The sequence below is a fragment of the Euprymna scolopes genome, chromosome 29, assembly GCF_053919585.1.
Source record: "Euprymna scolopes isolate OS-2025 chromosome 29, ASM5391958v1, whole genome shotgun sequence".
In the NCBI taxonomy this organism is placed as follows: Eukaryota; Metazoa; Mollusca; class Cephalopoda; order Sepiida; family Sepiolidae; genus Euprymna; species Euprymna scolopes.
The window spans coordinates 28,715,727-28,738,644 of record NC_136510.1 but is presented as its reverse complement, the minus strand read 5'-3'; the positions used below and the strand labels follow the sequence as shown (position 1 = coordinate 28,738,644).

Sequence of the window (22,918 nt, the reverse complement as noted above, 5' to 3'; positions counted from 1 at the left end):
ACATATATCGCACCTCGTTTTAAACTTACTTGAACTAGTGAGAAAATAGTAGCGTAATTAATGATGAGAACGAAGATTGAATGGCGGATGTTGGATATTTTCATGGATGACAAAAAGCGCATTTAACAAAAAGCATACTGGACAAAAAAACGTACGAAACAACAAAAAAAAAAAAAAAAAAAAAAAAAAATAAATAAATAAATAAACGTACTGGACAAAAAGCGCATTGGACAGAAAAGTACTAGACAAAAACTGAACCGGACAAAAACCGCATCTGACAAAAAAGAGTACTGAACAAAAACGCACTGGACAAAATGCGCACGGGGGGGGGGGGAGGGGAAACACGCACTGGACAAAAAGCTTACCACAACAGGTGAGTACCTCCTCCACAAACACAACAGCAATAAAACGAAATCCATTAACACTAAATAAGAAAAACTTATAAGAGCAAAATGCATCCTAATAAGGAGTACTGTTGCCATATCTGAGGTTATAAGATAAAAAAAAAAAAAAATAAATAAATAAAAAAAAATAAATAAATAAATGATGAGCTTTCCTGCCTTGACAGAATACAAAACCGACATCGAAATTTAATGTGAGATGTTTTCTATTCGTTACAACCTATTTCTAACAGAGGAAAGGTTGCTAGTCTTTCTCTTATTTTCATAAGTGCTCCACTAAGGCCCACTCTATTCCCAACTCAGTAAAACATTCACAACAAAAACCCGTCTAGCTACAACCATTATGAATAATTTCCTTTCTCCCTATGAGTACTTAAAACTAAACGGAAATTCCATAAGCAAAGTTTCTTTCAAAGAAGCACCCATCTGTGCTTTAAATACGTTTCTAGACTTCTTCGTATGTACACTTTTATTGATAGTACACATATGAAAGTGTAGTCCTCTTCGAAGTAATCTCCACCGGCTGCAATGCACTTGTTGTACCGTTCCAACAACTTCTGGATGGTCACATGGAAGTCCTCTTTTGTGATAATGCCAATGACCCTTGTCACAGCCTCTTTCATCTCCTCAATTGTCTCAATGACAGCTTCTAAGGTTTTCCTTGAGCTTAGGGAATAAGCAAAAATCACAGGGAGCAAGGTCTGGACGATAGGAAGGATGAGGAACTGTTTTGATGCTCATTTTGGTCAAATAGTCTGTGCCAAGGATGGGGTGGACTGGTGCATTGTCCTGGTGGAAATGCCACTGACCTAATTTGAAGAGTGCTGGCCTCTTCCGATGGAATCCCTTCCTGAACTCCCTTAAAACCTAAACATAGTATTGCCTGTTGACCGTCTGTCCTGTGGGAATCCAGTGCATGTAGATCATGCCCGTGCTGAAGAATAAGAATGGAAAGACCGAGGAGGTCAGGCACCAATCACATTTTTGGAAAAAGTGCAGGGAGCGTTAGAACATTGAAAGAATCTACAGTACAAAGAATATTTTCAGCGAGAAATCAGTGGTATACGGCTAATGCGATCGCGCAAAATTATTAGAAGCGGTAAAAAGTACGGGAAGTCTGTGGAGACTTGTTGTTACTCAATAATAATAATAATGATAATAATGATAATAATGGTACTACTACTACTACTACTACTACTACTAAGAATAATTGCTGATAATTTTAGACTTCAAAGTACGAAAACGACGCACATATTTTCACTTACGTAATATCAGCGGAAATCCTAGCGGCACCATAGCCACCGCCACTGCCGCATGGCAAAATAAATAAAGGAACCGAACAGACAGCTTTATTCTTGTCTTTAAATAAACATTAGCTTGAATATCTGGCCAATAAGGACTACTTTCCTCTAGAGTTTTAGCGGTCAGGTTTCAAGATATTATATATATATATATATATATATATATATATATATATATATATATATATATATATATATATGTGTGTGTGTGTGTGTGTGTGTGTGTGTGTGTGTGTGTGTTCTTTTATTTTGCGACTTTGTTGATACTTAAGCATTTTTTTTCTATTCAATGTGCGAATTCGAAAGCGGAAAATGTACATTTTTTTTTTATTTATTTAATTGCATTGTTGAATTAAAGGAACAAATCCTAGATGCGTTGAGCTTCACGAAGAGCTTTAATAAATATTTTAACATTTTATGTTTCTATATTCCTAATTTTTTAAAACCCGATAACTTGAAGAGCTACGAAGACGGGGATAGTGCCAATAAAACGAGTGATCTTTTGTATTACAGAATTTATTTTTCTACGTAGTCGCTAACCATTCTCAATGCATTTTTGCCAGGAATTCAATGACGCGTTTCTGTTTTTGACGCACGTCCATGTCACGGGGTTGTTTTCTTAGATTCTCACACCATCAATATCTGCAACAGAGAGATAAAACTTGCAGGTCAGGAATGCATAAGTTCAGTTACCACAGCAATGAAATTTGCAACCCCCTTTGATCTATTCGGTAATTTTGAAACGCCCTTCATATATATATATATATATATATATATATATATATATATATATATATATATATATGTGTGTGTGTGTGTGTGTGTATGTATATATACATATATATGTATATATACATATATATGTGTATATATATGTGTATATATGTGTATATATATGTGTATATATGTGTATATATATGTGTATATATGTATATATATGTATATATACATATATATATATATGTATATATATATGTATATATACATATATATATATGTATGTATACATATATATATGTATGTATAAATATATATATATATGTATATATATGTATGTATATATATATATATGTACATATATATTATAATCGCCATATATAATATTTTGATTGCATAAATTCCCCTCTGGATCAAAGTATTTCAGGTTCGTAACAACAGATGCCATATACAAATTTATTGTGTCTAGACTATTAGCCACTATCTTATGTAACATTAGAACGAAATTTTAGACATATTTAGTCGTTATAATAAAATCCTACATTTCATCCTAGGAGCAACATCATTATAATCGCAACCATTTTAAAAGGAAGTAGTTCCTATTTTCCCTCTATATATCAAGTCCTCCTACTGCCCCTAATCAACACTGGGAAGAAATATACACATTTACATATATTGTGCTTGCACTCTTCGTAACTGGATCATAAACTCACAGTTATAACATTATCTTTCCTTTTCCATTTCAAAAATAATAAAGTCTACCCTGAATAATTTAGCTCCTTCTGATTGGCTGAGCTCTGACCATTCCTATATTCCGGATTAATGGTATTCGCATGCTAAACGAACACTAATGTACCATTTAAATATGGCGTCGCAATGATACCTACTTTTGCCCTCTTAGTAAATTGCCGCATTCATTTTCTTAAATTTTACGGCGTCAACAATATCTCCTCCAGTTTTTATTTCCCCCCCTCTCTCTTACTCTCTGTATATAGTCTTCCCACCTCTCTCTCTCTCTCGCTCGCTTTCTACATTTCTTTTTATGCCGAAGAAAAAAAATCATTTCACGGCGATTAACCGCCCCTAAACTGACAATTAAATACTGATAACCTTAATTACTAGAACAAAGGTGCACAAGTAAAATAAAATTTATATACATAACGTTTTCTCCGTCTTTGCTTGCACGTCCGGAGCACCCAAAAAATGTAAACACAGCAATGGTCTGGGAATGTAAACAAGTACAAAATACTGACACGAAACAACCCCCCCCCCGCCAATAAAAATCTGCCCTGAAAAAACATTTTCCTTTGCTTTTTTTTGGCATTTACTATTCCGGTTGACGATTAGATATATTGGTAATTGCGCATAAAACCAGACACTTATACACCGTGGAATTTACTTTATGTATGAAGACCAAAGTCAACATCAGTATCCATTAGACCAACCATCGCCCTCTTTAACATCTATTAATTAAAACAACGATATAGAAAACTGAATATATTTCGAACGAAAACACACCTTTTCACACAATGAAGTATCCATTCGTCCCCACTGGGCTCGTTTGATGGTAGTGTTGAAGATACAAGGTCGCGAGGCGTTTTCTTCTTTGCGTTTTGCGTAGTTACAGGGTAATATGGCTGTACGTCCATAAAATGTGGCTGGCCAGACGTATCTTCCTGTGTCATCCTTTTGAATGTTTTCACGGCAAGAAGCTGAGAAAAAAAAAAAAATTAAAAACAAAATAAGAAATAAAAATTATAAAATATGGGGCGGGGCGAATTCTCTGATTGGTCGAAAGAAGTCACGTGTTGTTTATTAAGGCGGTATTTTGAAATACCCTAACAAGATATACAAGGCAGATATGTTTCTAAATGGATGGCGTTCTTTTCTTCAGATTATCTAAATAAGGAAATGATAAACGAAAGCTCATAGGAGCTTATCAAACAACCTCAAAAACGAAACGGTTTATATATCTGACAGCAAACCAGATTCTAAGAACAAAATTCAAGATGGCGACCCAAACATAATGGGCGAGGACTAAATAAATTTACGAAAAATCTTAAGGCCATTTTCGCAAAGAAATAGAAAAAGCCATAAATGAATAAAAAAAATCATTATAAAAATAAAATTACTAAAAAAAAAAAAAAAAAATCCCAAAGCTCATCTCCCAAATCCAAAAGTAACCGAAAATAAATGTTTATTAAAAAATACAAAAGCCATAAAAACAAAACAAGAACAAAAAGCAAACAAATTATACAAAAAAAAAAAAAAAAAAAAAAAAAAAAACACACCAAAACCAAAAAAAATCTGAAAGTTAAACTCGCACACACATCATTTTGAATTGAGTTTAAGGTGATCATTTGTTTCGGGGTTCGAACTCTGCGGCGTGCTTGAAGAGTTAGCTTCGCACTGAACAAGGCTGAACCATATACGTACATGAATCCAAAGTCAAGCTATGCTGATGACCGCTAGTTAGCAAGAAATGTAGGTACATAGATAAATGTAATATATAAAAGGCTATATATATGTCTGTCTGTCTGTCTGTCTCCATATTTTCAAACTCTATCTATTCCGAAATTAAAAGTCTCAGAGTGCCGCTGCGGGCCTCAAATGATTTGATTTTTTATGGACCGTTCTTTTAAAGTTCTTTGGCCGATGAAAATAGTTTTTAAGGGGTCAAAATTGAAAAAAATCGTTATACATTTTGTACGTTTATCTTAGTTTATTTTTAGTTCTTAATTTTTAAGCAGTTCATATACGTGACACGTCGGCACAGTGGTAACGTCACCTGCTGGGAATGCTACAGTTTTGTTTTCGCTTTCGATTCTAGCTGATGGTATTAAATTACTTTTTTTTTTTACTTTTGAAATCACAACTCTTTAATAATATATACGAAATCTGGACAAATTAAAATATCATATTTAAGCGTATTTTACGACTGATCGAGGCCACCCCCGTTAGTTCTATGTATGTAAAAAAATAAAAATAAATCTATCTACATATCTATAAAAGTGAGAATGTGTCTGTGTGTGTGTGTGTGTGTGTGTGTGTGTGAGCGGATACTTCTCAACCTATATACTCAACGAATTTTTGATCTACAGACTTGAAATATGGCATGTACGGTAATAAGACACACGGAAAACTTTTTAATCGGTTTTCATCCGGAAAAAAGCGCTGCTAAGAGGTAAAAATTGAAACATTGGTACGTGAGGGTTATTGGATTTATATGTTTGCTGTTTCACGAATGCGCATGCGTGAATGGTTCATATTACAGATTTCTTATGTTAATAATAAGTAGGTTTGAAAACACTTTTTGAAGTTCGTGTCAAACTGGCCTAATGGTTATTGTACTTAACTCACTGTCTTTAGGTTTTGATTTTGATGTCAGCCCGAGGAATTTTTTTTTTACTTACAAGAAGTGAACTGTTTACAAAAAACATAATGTTGGTATGCACATATCTCAGTTTTTTTACTTCATGTTTTAAAAGGAATTTCACACTCCGTTTAATACCTACGATATTTATGTTTATAATAAATACGAATTCTGCATTAATTAAAATATAATATTTATGCGTATTTTACGACCGGGTAACGTCGGGCGATCTGCTAGTATATATAAAATTTTGAATAAACAGGCAACGTATCTTTAAAATAAAGTTAAGATGCAAATATTCGATTAAAAATCATTTTTTTAAAATTTGACTTAAAAAATCAATTTCGTATAATAAAATATCCATAATCAGTGAAGAAAAGAATTTTATTTTCGTAAATAAAATGCTCTTGGCTCGTGTTTTAATACCGATTATCTGGACAGATAATGTTGTATGCTGTAGTGTATATAAAATCTCTCCAGATTGATTTTTTTCATTGCACTACCGAGACCACGCGTCTAAAAAAAAAAAAAAGTAAACAAGATTTATCGATATCTCGAGGATGTAATCTCCTTTTCAAAGTGTCTTCGTTACAGAGTACGGTAGCCCTTAAATGGAGGCTATATCCTCGAAATATCTCACTCATTCACCCAATGAATATAGCTTTCCATTACTATAACTTTCTGAAACCTAAAATCTATGCACTACGCACAATGCTTTAAGCAAACTACAACACTCTCTGGTCTCTTTATTTTTGTTTTGATTAAATTAAATTTACTAGATTGGAACTGCGTATTCATATTACTACTAGCAGAGAAACTCGACGTTGCCCGGTGTTGAGTGAAGATGTACGAATATTCCACACTTCCAATACTTTTATTATAATTGAAATCAGTGAAATCGTTTTTTCAATCAAGTCGATTCATGCCTGTTCTAGTTGAGGAACCACCGCGGTGAACAGAGAGAAAGCTTTACATCCCTCCCAACAGTAACTTAGTCCGCAATACATTGTTGTCTACATTGCACTGTAGAGAACCTACTGTGGATTTTATAAATTATTTTTATATAATGGCTTGAATTACAATTTTAAATGCAAAATTCAAGTATCGCGGTTCAATTGTGCTCTAAGCAGAAACATTCATTTCGAATGCGCTCCTGCCTTATTAAAGAACCTGCTGTTGATTTTATAAGCCGGACCGGTCTGCTTATGAGATGATAAAACTTCTCAAATGTACTTGTGATATTAGGCTGTATAAGGGTGTTAATTTTGGGCAAAATCGGATTGTTCCTTCTTTCATCGGAATTTTTGGATGATAGATTTTCGATACTTATCGGAGGCATTCCAGTACAAAACTCATCTGAAAACATGTCCAAACACTTAAAGCACATTTGTGTAAAAAAAAAAAAAAAAAAAAGAAATCGGTGCAGCCATTGACACACACAAAGCGCCTTTTATATATAAGAAAAGAAAAATAAATAAATAAATAAATAAATACAAATTGCTTGGTATCGTTTAGTACGAAGTCAACGACTTTGTCTCTGAATGTTTTCTTTTGAGTTACTTTTTTATTTCCTTATGTTGGTACGATTTTTCTTTATTTGTATTTATCTGATGTCTCCATTGTTTGTTTAAACCATATGCGAGTTAGAGGATTAGCAGCTTTAAATTATACAGTTTATTTGCAATAGCGTCTGCTAGCTGCATGTCGTGATCTCATTCAGCAAAGCGCAGTCCATGTCTGATAAACCCCAAATTATACGCGTTATGCCTATGGTGACTCATTATCAGGTCACGTATAGGCTCCAAGACGATTCGACAGAACTGCATCAAATTTGGCAAAATGATCATTGAAGTACAGAATGTGTGATAGGAGGGTAATAATGTTACTACTACTACTACTACTACTACTACTACTACTACTACTAAACAACCTGTATACGCATCACAATTGTTAGGTATATTTCACAAAATTTAGCAAGAAAGGTCGCCCGGATACCGGGTGCTTTATAGAGAGTTTAAAAAGTGAGATACTACTACTACTACTACTACTACTACTACTACTACTGTTGTATTGCTGCAGTTAATAATTAAAACAATAAGCAGTTACAGACTACAACACTATGGCTCAACATAACAACAATTTTAGCATGAAAAACACTTTGGGATGTCGTCTGTGTAATAAGAGGGTCAAAATAAGACTACTACTACTACTACTACTACTACTACTACTACTACTACTAATATTACTACCCGTTATGCTACTGCTACTACTAAAAAAACACTTAGATGCCCCACAATTATTTATGCAAAATTACTTCAAATTTAACATGAGCAGTTCCCCAGATGCTCAATGTTTCAAAAGAGATTTACAATAAAAATACAGTAGCACCCCGGATTACGGCTTTAAAAATTAGTAACAAAATGCAGTACAGTATATAATACACATGTACATAATCAAATAACATAAATAACACCGTAAAGCGGGGCGAATACAGTAACCGGAGACCAGAAAAACATCGTATTCTACATCGTACCCTAAAAAAAAAAAAAAAAAACTATCCTAGGGCCACCGTATCCCGGCGTTCTACTACTACTACTGCTGCTGCTACTACTACTACTACTACTACTACTACTACTACTACTACTACTAATACTACTAATACTACTACTACTACTACAGTAACTGATGATGAAGATGATGATGCTTAATTGCTTAGGCTAATAATAAAAAATAACACTTATAGATTCTAAAATCATTGACCAATATTGCAACAACTTTAGCACGAAGAACCCTAGTGATGCCAAGTTGCCAAGTGTATAACGGGACCAAATAAGACTACTACTACTACTACTACTACTACTACTAATGATAATGATAATAATAATAATAATGATGATAATAATAATAATAATAATAATAATAATACAATAACAATAATAACAACATAATCATTCAGTGTGTCCCACCTTTAGAGCGCCGGTAATGCTTACAATACGCATGCGCTATATGAAGTGATTAAATTTCTTTAATCTCGACGCAGCAGAAAAATTAATACAGCTTTGCACATGTAAACAATGAGCAGATGACTCTCGAGTAACCCGACAAGCAGCAAAATTTCACCCCTTCATTGTTAAAGTTCTTGTTAAGACATCTCGCTACTCAACTCCCTACAATCTCCTGTTAGACGTGATTCCAACTAGTGGTCCCTGGCGTCCAGGTGGCAATATGCCTTGTTTGAGTTTAAAATGAGGAAAGGAGAAGGAGGTGTAAAGTACAGCTCAAACTGAATGTGTATTTGCTATAAAAGAAATGGATCAGACTTTTTTCTCTTTATTAGATAGTATTCAGACCTTTCAACAAATAAAGCAATCGTGGAATTTCCGCTTGTAATCTATCTATATTCACACTCCTATAATATTTTTTTGTGTATTGATATTCATATTAAAAACATTTTTCTATTTATTTAAAAAGAAAATAAAACTGTTATATATGGTTTGTGGAATTGCATTCATCTGCAAAAGATCTAGCTAATTTGCATATTCTTTTAAACATTCATTTTAATTAATTCCCTATTAGTTTTTTCGGTTTTCATATGGAATGATCATCTTAAGTTAACTATTACGTGTAATTATATTCATGCAGTTATTCTACATGATTTATACTTGCGTAATATTTGCGTAAAAAGCTTATAGTAAACACAAACTCTTTCTATATATATATATTTATGGATGCGTATATATATTTGTTTAAAACATTTTGCTTACCAAACTCCTCCGTTAGTTTTTGGTCTACAGACATGAAACTATATAAATAGAGTATTCGAACCTATGTGAAACTTTATATTTGAGTTTTAGCCGGGGAAAATCAGTGCAAAAGTATGAAAATTAAAAAAAAAAAAAAATTGGAATTTGCCAGGTGAAGGTCGATCGACGTCATTACGAATATGCATGCGTAACGTAATAGCTATTGTTCATGTTTTAATCTTTAGCCTTGCAGTAAACAAACATGTCTTCATAGCCCAGGCATTAACGTTAAAGGAAAAAGTAAATCGTGAACTGGACGTTTTGGTTTCGATTCTCGATGATGGCGCACGTGTCATTTTTTAAAAACTTTTCAAATCATTACTATGATATTATTATGATATTATATTGGGTCCATCATAATATAATCCGATGCCTCCGTTCAGTCTCGAAAGACAAAGGACACCTTTTGTAGGGGCAGCTGCGCGTGTAATTGTGAGGCAAGGGTTGCGCAATCTCTAACCACACCTCTCCTGAATCGGCACTGTTTGGGTCCAGTGGTTAGGAGAAGTTGGAAACAATGCCGAGATAAGCGGAGAGCACATACAGCACCTGGAAGTCCCAAATAGTCACCTATTTAGTACTGACCAGGTTCAACGTTGCTTAACTTCGGTGATCCAGCAGGAAACGATGTGTAAACGTAATTATACCGTACATAATATAATAATAAATACGAAATCTTCATAAATCAAAATATCACATTTAAGCGTATTTTACGACTGGGCAATGCCGGGCGGCCTGCTAGATAAATTCTTATCGGTACCAAATTACGAAAAATTTTTCAATAAAAAAAAAAAAAAGAAAAAAAAAGTTAAGTTTGAGTCTAACTATTAATTGAAATTACTCTCACCCACACGTACGCACATATACACACACATAAACATTCTTCTGATTTTCTGTCCTCTGATTGGTCGATTATATAACGACGTCACACGTTACCGGTTACACACGCTGATCATGCTCATAATCGTATAAGAAAATGCTCATTTATATCTCTTCATAATACCCCCACCCACTTATCTACAAATATGCACAGAAACGTACGGTATTTATATTTCATGCGGCGTTTTCGACATCAAGACAAACAGGTAAGCATCCTCCGCTTGTTGTGTAAATCCCATTCACCGTATGGGATGAATGAATTGTTATCTTTGGATGTGAAACGAAAAAAAAAAAAAAAAAAAAAAAGAAAAAGAAAAAGCATTTGCCAAGTCCTATCGACTAACTATCCGCGCGTATACCGTATTTATAATTAATTATCTATTTGTCTGTCCTATAGGCTTCCCATACTACTCGACAGAATTGCATCACATTCGACAACTTTGAAGTACGAGATTTGTCATAAGAGGGATGGGGAGCAGCAAATGAGACCACCACCACTGCTGCTGCTACTACTAATTAAACAGTAAAATGTATAGACTCTAAAAGTACTGGTGAGAATTGCAACAAACTAGGTACGAGACACTCCGTAAGTCAGACGATACTACTACTACTACTACTACTACTACTACTACTACTACTACTACTACTAATACTATTCAATACCTTTGTTCAGTCTCAAGAGACAATGGATACTCCCTGTAAAATAGCTGTACGTGTAATTATGAGGCAAGGGTTGCGCAAGCTCAAACCACACCTCTTCCGAATCGGCACTGCTTGAGTCCAGTGGCAAGGAGAAGTGCTAAACGACTGGAAACAATGCCGAGATAAGCAGAGAGCAAATACAGCACCCATTTTAGTACTGACATGTCTCAACGTTGCTTAACTTACGCGATCTAACGGGAACTTGTGTGTTAACGTGAATTATGCCGTATACAACAACTATAGCAACAACAAGTATTGAGCATAACATAATTGCACTAAATTTAGTATGAATAGTGGTTGGGATGCTGGATATCATTGTGAGATAAAAATAAACTGCAATTCCTCCTCCCCCTTCTCTTTCTCCTTCTCCTCCTCCTCCTTCTACTCATATTCCTATTATTAGACTCTTACGGGTATTGGGCTTAATTGCGTTAAGTTTAAGACAAAAAGTTGTTGGGATGCGACGTGTCATGAGGAAGTCAAAAGTAAAATACTACTAAAATCAACAAAATTGTTTTATTTACCCTCTCTCTAGTAAGTTAGAAGCAAGGTCAAGTTTTGGTTTGATGAAAATGTTTCTGTGATACGGATGTAATCCGAACTTTTTTTAAGTTTTTAAGAAGTTGTTCGCCAAGAAACACAAAAGAAAGCTGAAATAGGATTGTTAATCAAGGCTTGGCAGTGACTAGAAACAAAGGACCTAATAATAGAAGTCAATATATTTAGAGTTAGTTTATGGGCAATTTTAAGAATGACAATGAATTTTTAGGAAGTTGTTCACCAAGGCACACAAAGGAAAGCTGAAATAGGATTGTTAATCAAGGTGTGGGGGTAACTAGGGACAAAAGGACCTAATAATAGAAGTCAATATATTTAGAGTTAGTTTATGGACAATTTTAGGATTAGCAATCAGTTTTGTGACAGTTTATAACAGTTAGGAACAGTTTGCGGACAATTCACGGTTGAGAACAGTTGTAAACACAGTAAAAGGCAAGTTGTACTCGGAGAAGAACAAAATGAGCTTACGTTAACTAACGACAAAAAAACAAAAAAGACAAAACAAAAAAAAACTCCCAGGCTCCATGAACCTTGAGGTTTAGAGGGTTGTTTTCATGAAGGTGTCGCACACGCACTCAGAACTCAATTAATATCTATGGAATACGTTGGAGTTTGTGTTTTTAGTTGTTTTATTTTTTTATACTTGGCAGTCACTAATGTAAGAGACAACAACACGGCCAGAAGAGAAGATGAAAGAGTAGAAAACCATGTAGACAGTGTTGGGATAAGCGTCTTTCAAGCGAGAATGAGCGCACGTCGTTGCAATGTGTATTTTATTTATATCATCTCTAGGAAGTTAGACACAAGGTCAGGTGTGTGTTTGATGAAAGTGTTTCTGTGGAACAAGTTAGATTCGAACTTGGCACATCTAGGATTTCCTTCCGTGTCGTTAACCCCTTAGCCCTCGTCCCCCGATAAAATATTAGGTTGGGCAAAAGTAATGTCGTTTTTTTTTATACATGTTAAACGTCTAAAAACGACATTATTTTTGCACCAATCTTAGAATAAACAATTATAGGTTTTCCATTATATAGATAATAAGCTAAAAAATCTATTGGTAAAATTTGGTGAAAAGGTCCCTTAAGATGCAGTAAAAATTAGAATATCAATTTAAAAAAAACAAAACAAAATAACTTGAGAACTAGCATAAAAGCCGCCATTTATTCGGAACATAAAGATACGTAAATTGTAGTGTTGGGACGATTAATCGGAATCGGGAATCGAAAAAATCGGAACTTTTTCTGGTATCGGAATCGGTGTCTGAATCGGGATATTTTTGGTGCATATTTTCCGATGCCAAAAATGATCCCTTTAATTCTCTTTTTTATTTGATTTTTTAAACCACAACTTTCCACGACTGATAGTAATAAAGAAATAATAAATATTTATTTATTTAAAACTACAAGTGATGCAGAAATCTATAGATCTCCCCTATCACAGCAAGTGCGTTTTTACGTTTGAGAAAATATATGCGCATTTAACTTGTGCTTTTACGTTTATTAGGAGAGAATAACAACTTTATAGTTAAATAGTTGGAGATTTATAAAAAATCGAAATCGGTATCGGAAATTGTATCAGAATCGAGAATTTAGTACGGAATCGGTAATTTTATCGGAATCGGTAATTTTATCGGAATCGGAAAAAAAAAATACTGGAACCGTCCCATCACCACAACAAAGGTAACAAAGTTGAAAATTCAAAAAGTGTACGATTAGGGAGAAAGCTTAAAAAAAACACAGATCATTATACAACATAATCACGAAAATAACTTATTGACTATATCTATAAATTAATACGATAGCGTGTGTGTTATTTTGTGTGTCACGCTTACATCTTTTTTCTTTCGAATGATTGTCGTTTAATTGTTATGACCTAGCCCCTGTTCTGATGAGAAGCATTAAGCTTCAAAATACCTAGGTATAAAAAGCATATAACGTTTCCCTCAGTTATTGTGTTTCCTTATTACATCGACAAATAAATCTATGTATACTAACATATGGGTTTGTCTTGTCTGTAATTGCTATTATCTATCTATCTATCTATCTATCTATCTATCTATCTATCTATCCATCCATCTATCTATCTATCTTTCTCTCTCTCTCACTCTCTCTCTCTCTCTCTCTCTCTCTCTCTCTCTCTCTCTATATATATATATATATATATATATATATATATAGGATAGCGTGTGTGTTATTTATTTTGTGTGTCACGCTTACATCCGAGCGACTGTCGTTTAATTGTTATGGACTTTCATTTCTTGTAATAAATAATTTTACCAAGAATTCTTTATAAGTTTTGGTTTTAGTTTCGTTTATAGCTGAAGGAACTTAAGTTATATATATATATATATATATATATATATATATATATATATATATATATATATATTATAAGAGCAAATAGTTAATAAAACATGTTAAAAACACTTTGAAAAAGAGTTAAAAACATATTTAATCTGAAAAGGAAACACTAAATAAGTGGATAGTCCTTAATCCGCGGAGTTTCGAAGAAATACTTTCCTCATCAGAGGGTAGGAATTAGAAAAATGCGGGATCGGATTTTGCATGCAGAAGTATTTGATGAAACTGCAACTAAGTCAAAGATCTTACTTGATAACAAAAAGTGAAGCATAGGGAATAGGTTGGAGAAAAAGGTGATTTCACGTGAATGGATAGTCTGGTGAAAAGTAAAGTATACAATGACGGTAAAATCCAAAAAGGTAACTCCAAGAAAGTTAGTTAAAATTCTATTCGCACAAGTAAAATCCAAAGAAATCGCGTAATTGGAAGATGGTCCAAAATAATCCAAAAGGACGAAATCCGTTGAATAATTCACAAATAGGTACAAGGAAAAGAGGAAAGAATTCAAATAATATTATTAAAAGAAGAATAAGATATGCGTTATCTCGGCTGCCGAGACAAGGTGTAATTAAGAAAAGTGGATGAAGAAGAAGAGAGAAAAAATGAGTGAAGAAAAAGAGGAAGAAGAGAAAAAAGATTGAATGGTGATAGAATTAAATATAAAATAGAAAAGCAAATGTCGAAATGACACAGACAAGGCGACTTTAAAAGGCGCCAAAAATATATGGCAAAAAAAGAGGTCAACTGAAAGGTACAGGTTATTACTTAAGAAAATATCAGCAGAAGTTATTAAAAAAAAGAGAAAAATTTAAGGGGAGAGGATGGCCGGTATCTGCAAATTCCGGATAAAGCAAGCAAGTATGTAAATAAATGCATATAGTAAAAGATAAGTAAATGTAAGTAAATATATACAGGATATGAAAGTGTAGGTAGATTGACATATTTGATAGATAGGAATATTTAAACACCAAAACGGACATTGCAGATAAAAAACCGGCCAAACAAAGAAGAAATAAAGAATTAAAATAAAGGATTATTGAGTTATAAAGTATTAAGAAAGTATGTAGAAGAAACGATAATGTTAAAGAAAAATTATGTGTATCTGAAAGGTTAAAGTAATTATTATGTAATTTCAAAATTACCATAATTAAATTTGGACTTATATTTACAGAAAGAGATCAGTTCGTTTTTAGAATTTATTATATTGTTACTTTGATGGCAAGTAATTATAATTATAGCTCCGGTTGTGCAGAGGCGACATGAATTAGAGCCTGGAGTATAAGACTTACCTTTTTTTATGATAGTCCATTTGATTGAGAAGGGGGTATTGTTAGAATTAAGTTTTTTAATTAAAGTGGTTAGAGAAGTTCCTTGGTTATTATTAGAATTATGGTTGTTAAGAGGAAAGATGTGGTTTGATATTTTTTTCTTAATTAATGTTGAAGTAGCGTCGATATATGCATGTACTTTATTAAAAGCTCGAGGTCTGAAATTAATATTAATTTGCTGATTTGTATTAGGGAAATAGTTTGAATTTTGTTCATTGTGTTCAACAAAGGGTGGGACAATGATTGTACGACTGTTTTGTGGGGGGTAATAAGCGTTGTTAGTGTTAGGATGGGTTAGGAGAAATATTATTATTCTCATTAATATTATTATTATTATCATCATTATTATTGCTAGTTGTATGATTGTAAATGGAAGGGCTGCTCGAGTGGTATATTGGATTAGTAACTATATCAGATGGAGGATGGGAAGAAAGATAACTTGAAGACAAAATATCAGTGTCTGTTATGGGAGAATTGCGTGGGAGTTCAGTAATTGTGTATGAATATATAACATCTTTATGGATGCAATCATTATTGAGAGGGCAAATATGTTTGTTATTACAATTACAGTTAGTTTTGGGTTTAATAGGGAAAGGGATTTTTTGGGCTGATTTAATTTTTTAATTATATATATATATATATATATATATATATATATATATACTTTCTTCATAAGTTTTGATTTCAGTTTCCATTCAAGCTGATGCACCCAAGTCATATGGATATATATATTTTTATTTTTGAAACAACATATATAATATATAAGAATCGATAGAAAATTAACCCTATAACAATATATACGAAATCGGCATAAATTAAAATATATTTAAGCGTATTTTACAACCGGGCTACGCCGGGCATCCCTACTAACTAAGATAAATACCTTTACAGTTTTAACAAAAAAGCTACAATAATATCAGAGCATCTCCATTTATGCTGAACATCCACAGAATGCCAACATCAATATATTACATATGAAAGAGCTCACTGTGGAATTTCTACAGGTCCCGCTGATACTTTATTAAACGTGAACTAGAACAAATACATTGAAGATATTGCAACGACTGTTGCAAAGAAGGTGGGCTCCCTTTACCGTGCTAGAAAATTATTCACACCTGAGAGTATCTTGTATCTCTATAAAGCTACTATTCCTTAATGCATAGAGTATTGTTGTCACATCTGGACTGGTGCATCTATCATTAATCTTTTCCTCATAGACAGGGTCCCCAAAAGAGTCTCCTACCTAATAGGCCCCGCACTGTAAACCAAGCTCAAATCCCTATCCCATCGCCGCAATATTGCATCCCGGTGCTTGTTTTACAGGTACTTTAATCGAGTGTGCTCCGATGAACACATCGGACCTGTACCCCCTGGACGTACATATCTCTGACAAGCCCTTTTAATAACAAAATCCCAACCCTTAACTATCGAGGGTCTCAGATGCTCGAAAGTATTTCACTCTATTAGCTTCTTAATCACCCCCTCCGAACTGCTAGACATTGGAATTCCCTCTCTGTTTCCTGCTTCCCTGACTGTGCTGACATATAATTAAATTAAATTAAATGTAATGTAAACCGACATCTCACTCATCTCCTTGCATAGTCCCCATGGTCCTAAATCGTTGCTTCTTACGCCCAAGCGGCAGTATGCCCTATATGGAGTGATTAAGAGTAATATATATATGAAAAGAAATTAAAATTGTAAATTAAAATTTTAAATTAAATTTATTATTCGACGGAATGCTTCAAAAACAATTTTTAAAAATCCTTATTCCCCGGAGTTAAAAAGAATGCTACTCTTGCTATTCTCGTCGGAGGAAAGAAAAAAGTTAGCAAATTATTATTATAGCAGGGCTAAAATTTGCTGGTTAAGACATTAGATGAAACTACAATTTATGATAGTCATAAATTGCAAAAAACGTGTGAAGTAATGTGAAAAAATTTTTTTTTTTTTTTTTTTTTTTTTTACATTTTCACCCCAAACAAGGCAAATTGCCACTTTGGTGTAGGGGGCTACTATCAGGGGCAACAACTACTGGGGTAATATGTAGGGATTTGGGCAGCAAGGTGTCGGTTCACGTTACACTTGAACTTCTGCACGTCAGTACTGTTGGGGAAGCAGGGACCTGGGATGGAATTCCAGAGTCTAGCGGTTCTGGGGAAGAAACTATTGGAGTAAAAAGATCTTTTACATCTAGGGATCTCTACAGTGTGGGGGTGGGATTTAGTAGCCTGTCGGGTTTGTCGAGGGTGCACACGTCGTGGGGGCACAAGTGATTGCAGTTCGTCAGAGCATTCACCACTAAAATACTTGTAGAAAAGGCAGAGGGATGCAACATTTCGTCGATGGGACAGAGGCTGAAGCTTAGATGCCAGTTCAGGGCCTATCAGGTTTGCGACTCTCTTTTGAACCTTGTCAAGGAGCGAGAGACTAGTAGCAGATGCACCAGCCCAGATGTGGCAGCAATACTCCATACATGGGCGAATGGTGGCCTTATAGAGGTACAGGATACTTTCGGGTGTTAGTAGATTTCTAGCACGGTAGAGAGAGCCCACCTTTCTTGCAGCGGCCCTGGCAATGCCTTCAATGTAATTGTTCCAACTCATGTTTCCTGTGAACGTTAGGCCAAGGAGTTTGAAAGATGGACTCTCAGATAAAGAGTCGTTGGCCATTGCTATGGGTGGTAGAGAGGGTTTCTTGTAATTATTGAATGAAACTAGTTTAGTCTTGGCAGCATTGAACGCGACCAACCACTTTTGTCCCCATTCCATTACAGATTGGAGGTCTTCCTCTAGTGTTTCTGCCATTTCTTTAGAAATGTGTTCATTCGTCTTCCTGTCGTGCCTGCCATAGAGTGTAGTGTCATCAGCATATATACCCATCTCAGAGGCAATGTTGTCGGGGAGGTCATTTATGAATATCAGGAACAATAGAGGTCCAAGGATAGAACCCTGGGGCACCCCCGCATTTATATTATATTGTTTAGATGTACGACCGTCGAGGACAACCTGGATTTTTCTCTTATCTAAGAAGGATTTAATTATGTTAAGTATTCTACCAGTGATACCGTATGATCTGATTTTACTGAGGAGACCCTCATGCCATACCCTGTCAAAAGCCTTAGATATATCTAGAGCTACCGCTCTGCCCTCCCCCGCGTTGTCCAGTGAATGGTATATACGTTCAGAGATCACAGTTAGGATGTCTGCTGTGGAACGGGCTTGTCTAAATCCATATTGTTTGTCAGTCAGTAGTTTAGCATCTGTAAGATGATGGACTAGAGCATGGTTAATTATGGTCTCAAATATTTTGGCAAAAAGTGGGAGGAGGCTAATGGGGCGATAATTTGATGGGTCTGTCCTTTCGCCAGAATTCTTGAATACTGGTACAACAGAAGCAGTTTTCCAACAGACCGGAAATGTGGGAAATGTGGAAAAGAACACACACACACACACACACACACACACACACACACACACACACACACAAAATAATTTTATTTTCTTTACGTAAATATAGTCATGACTATATTTACGTAAAGAAAATATAATTTATAAATTTGCTCTCTTTGATTGAACACTATAAACGACCTTTGTTGGACTTCAATGATTCTAATCTTTTGAATATTTTCAACCTAACACACACACACACACACACACACATATATATTCAAGTAATCTTAAATGAAGAACATTGTTATTTAAAAGATTTAGATTTAAAAATTATGGCTAAAAAAATCTAAATGAAGCTCTATGCGATGTTAAATAATTAATTATGTTATTCAATGCCTCCGTTCAGTCTCGAAAGACAAAGGATACCTCCTGTAGAGGCAGTTGCGCGTGTAATTGTGAGGCAAGGGTTCCGCAATCTTTAACCACGCCTCTCCTGAATCGGCACTGTTTGAGTCCAGTGTAAGGAAAAATCCAGGACGACTGGAAACAATGCCAAGATAAGCGAAGAGCAGATACAACACCTAGAAGTCTCAAATGGTCACCCATTTAGTACTGACTAGATTCAACATTGCTTAACTTCGGCGCTCCAGCGGGAACTTCGGCGATCCAGCGGGAACCGGTGTGTCAACATGCCGTATAATTATGTTAGGTTTACGAATAATCAGAAACTATTGAGTTTATTTTTTTAATTCTAGGACTATAAATTAAGTAAACGTGCATAAATATGAAATAGTTAATTCAGCAGTTTAACTTAGGTTAAGAAGAAGAAGAAGATGAAAAAGAAGAAGACGAATAAGAAATAATGAAGACAAAAAAATGATGAAAAGCAAGAAAAAGGAAAAAGAAAAAGAAGAAATGAAGAAAAAGGAATTAAAAAAAAAGAAAAACGAAATTAAAAAAAAAATGCGTTAGAGAAAACAGTTATAAACGAAGCCGCAACAAATGGCGAAGAATGAATATAAGAAAAATAAAAAAAGAGAGAAACGGTATCAGATGCCAGAAATTAAAGATAAAAACAAACCTGAATCTAAAAACTAATTAAAAAAAAAAAAATTTGATGAAATTTAAATCGTATTTTAACAACCTACTTTCTTTCTTTTTTTCTGTTTTTCTTTCTTTCTTTCTTTCTTTAAAACGCCATTTATTTAATGGTTCGCTTTTATAAGGGAGACATCTGTTTTTTCTATTTTGTCATACGCACAACATAATCGCGTTGACACACCGGTTCTCGTTAAATTACCGAAGTTAAGCAATATTCAGTACTAGATGGCTGACCATTTAGAAATACTAAACGCTGTATGTAGGAGGACGTCAACACTTCCCTGCAAGAATTGCTAAAACCTAACGTCGTCATCTCCACTCGAGCGGGATATACCCCTTGTGAAATTAATATTCCCTTGGCATTTTCTCTTTCGGAGGAATCCGGTTCAACATGCCTATGGTGAGTGCCACTGGCATGCAAAAAAGGTGGGCTCTCTTTACCATGCTAGAAAATTACTTACGCCTGAGAGTATCCTGTACCGTTACAAAGCCACCATTCGCCCATGTATGAAGTATTGTTGTCATATTTGGGCTCGTGCATCTGCTACTAGTCTCTCACTCCTGGATAGGGTTCAAAAGAGAGTCGCCAACCTAATAGGGCGCGCACTATCAGCTAGGCTTCAAACGCTGTCCCATCGACGAAATGTTGCAAATTATGTCCCAGATAGTAGCCTACTAGATCAAAGTGGCACTGTGCCTTGTTTGGGGTGAAATTGCAAAAACAAAACAAAACAAAGCAAAAAACAAAAAACAAAACAACAACAAAAACAACAAACAAACAAACAAACAAAAAACAACGCTATTTTGGCATCATGATGAAGCTTGTAAGAAAACCACCACGAACAGATGCCAAACGTGTAGTATCTGTGGTTAGAAAAGAATTATCCGATATCGCTGCATTTCCGCATATGACAACACAACAAGGAATATTTTGATATGGAACAAGAAGTAGCGACCCTAATGATTCTATGTTAAACAGAGCTGGGATGGAAAAGATAGCGAAATACCAAAGTACAGCATAAAAGAAACTGGAATCTTAGGAAGATCTCTATAATTCCAATGAAAAAGAATTTCAAAAACTACTTGAAAAATATACATATATGCAAGAGAGATTAAAAAAATTGCACTTAAAGGGACGGTTAGAATCTTAAAAAGATCTCTCGGTTTGGGTGAATATCTAGCATCCGGTACGATGCGCTATCTTGCTTGAACAAAGTGATCAGAAAATTGAAAAAATAAAAATAAGCCGCATACCTAGAAAACGGAGCTGTTAAACCTGGTATAGCAATATAGGACAAGAGGGAGAAAGTAGCAACCTTATTTGAAGTCTCTGCTCTTAGTGACACTGTCTTAAATAGAACTGAAAGGGAAAAGATTACGAAATACAAGAGTCTTATGCCACTTGTCCTCATGTCTCGCTTGCAGATATCCTTATAGCGTAGGACAGGTCTTTCTGCTGGTTTGAATCTGGTTGCGTGCTAGCTATATATGTGAAAGAAAAAAATCTTATACATATTAAAAACATACAACGGAGTTGTTTAGACTGGATTTGTGTATTTAGATTAGAAGCCATTTTGCTTCTTTTTGTTTGCGTGCGTATGTGGGCGGGAATTTAGTGTCCATAGAAATGCATGTGATGCTATCGTTGTTTGGTTGAAAGTGATGTATTGAATAACAACTGCTCTTTGACCAACAGCACTTAAATGCAAAAATGCTAAAAACGTATTTTGAAAGATTTGCATTACACAAACACGCACTCACACTTATATTGTAACAGTGTGCGAAGGCACACATGGCAGCAACAGCAGCTGTACAACAACTAGCGGATGCAAATGACCGAATCGTGTTCGAGGTGACGTCATAGCGAGGAAGAAAAAGAAAAAAGAAAATGATTCTAAAAAAAAAAAAATAAATAAATAACGACGCGACCCAAGCTGGATAGAAATAGACGTGTCACACACGTGGCCAGAGAGCGACAGGGAAAGCGTTCATTGAACAAGAGCTAAGGCGTTATATTGAAAGTACCTGTAAATAAATGTCTGCGGTTTCAAATGAAAAGAAGTGAGTCGAGTTCTTTCCTTGTCTTACTTTCCTTACGACTATCTGCATACAACGTGTAGGGTCTATCAACAATATTATATTTCCCTTAACCGACCTGTTCGCTTTGTTTTTTTACTTGGAAACTACTGGATCGAAATTTTGTATGGAAATTTGCTATGATAAAGTGCTGCGAATTAAGTATTATGGTATCTTTTCAATGCACAGCTAGGGATTAATAGACAATAATAAAGAGTAGTCACCACAGTACTATATTCACCCTAGAAGTTTTTTCAGAAACTACTAGGCGGATCTGCCCGAAAATATGTATGATGCAGCGAACAAAGTATTATTGGCATCTGTTTGGTCTTAGGAATTAGTATTTAATGCAAAAATGAGAAAAAAATGAATCATATTAAGGCATAAATGTAAACGGGCTATAACATTTGCCTGTTTTTTAACGATTAAAAAAGTTCCCATCTTAGCAGCAGCCAAATAGCATAATGATTAGGAGCGCCGACTGTCGCCTAGGCGTTTGTGTTTCGAAGCTGGCTTGAGGTAGTTTGTAGTCTAGCCGCACTGATTATCTGTGATACAGCGAAACAGTCTGACTATGGATGACACACACACACACACACACACACACACACACACACACACACACACATATATATATTGTGATACATTTATTAAAATGTATAATTTATTATTTTATTGATTTTTAGCCGAGAGGAGATATATTTCCAGTATATTTTATTTTTTTTACTGTATCGTTTTTTGGCGCCAAAAGATGCATTCTCGTCTGCTCGTTCACATTTCGTAAACAAAACAAGAAAAAAGGGAACGAGGAGACCGGCGAGCAAAAGTAGAAGGGAGAGACAGAGATACTGTGAACGATGGGTGGAAGAGGAAAGAGAAAAGAAAGCTCATAGACGAGAAAGAGGGGAGAGAGAAAAGATAGAGAGA

The 22,918-nt window shown here is 34.8% G+C and overlaps 1 protein-coding gene across 2 annotated transcripts in view; it reads right to left on the bottom strand.

The window, feature by feature from the left end:
• LOC145252560 (adhesion G-protein coupled receptor G6-like) overlaps positions 1 to 22,918 on the bottom strand; it is a 283,790-nt gene that overhangs the window by 47,723 nt on the left and 213,149 nt on the right. For both annotated transcript variants that reach the window (XM_080112126.1, XM_080112127.1), the window contains exon 6: positions 3,938 to 4,131. In XM_080112126.1, coding sequence (XP_079968252.1) covers positions 3,938 to 4,131 — 194 coding nt within the window. The remainder of the gene's footprint in view (positions 1 to 3,937; positions 4,132 to 22,918) is intronic.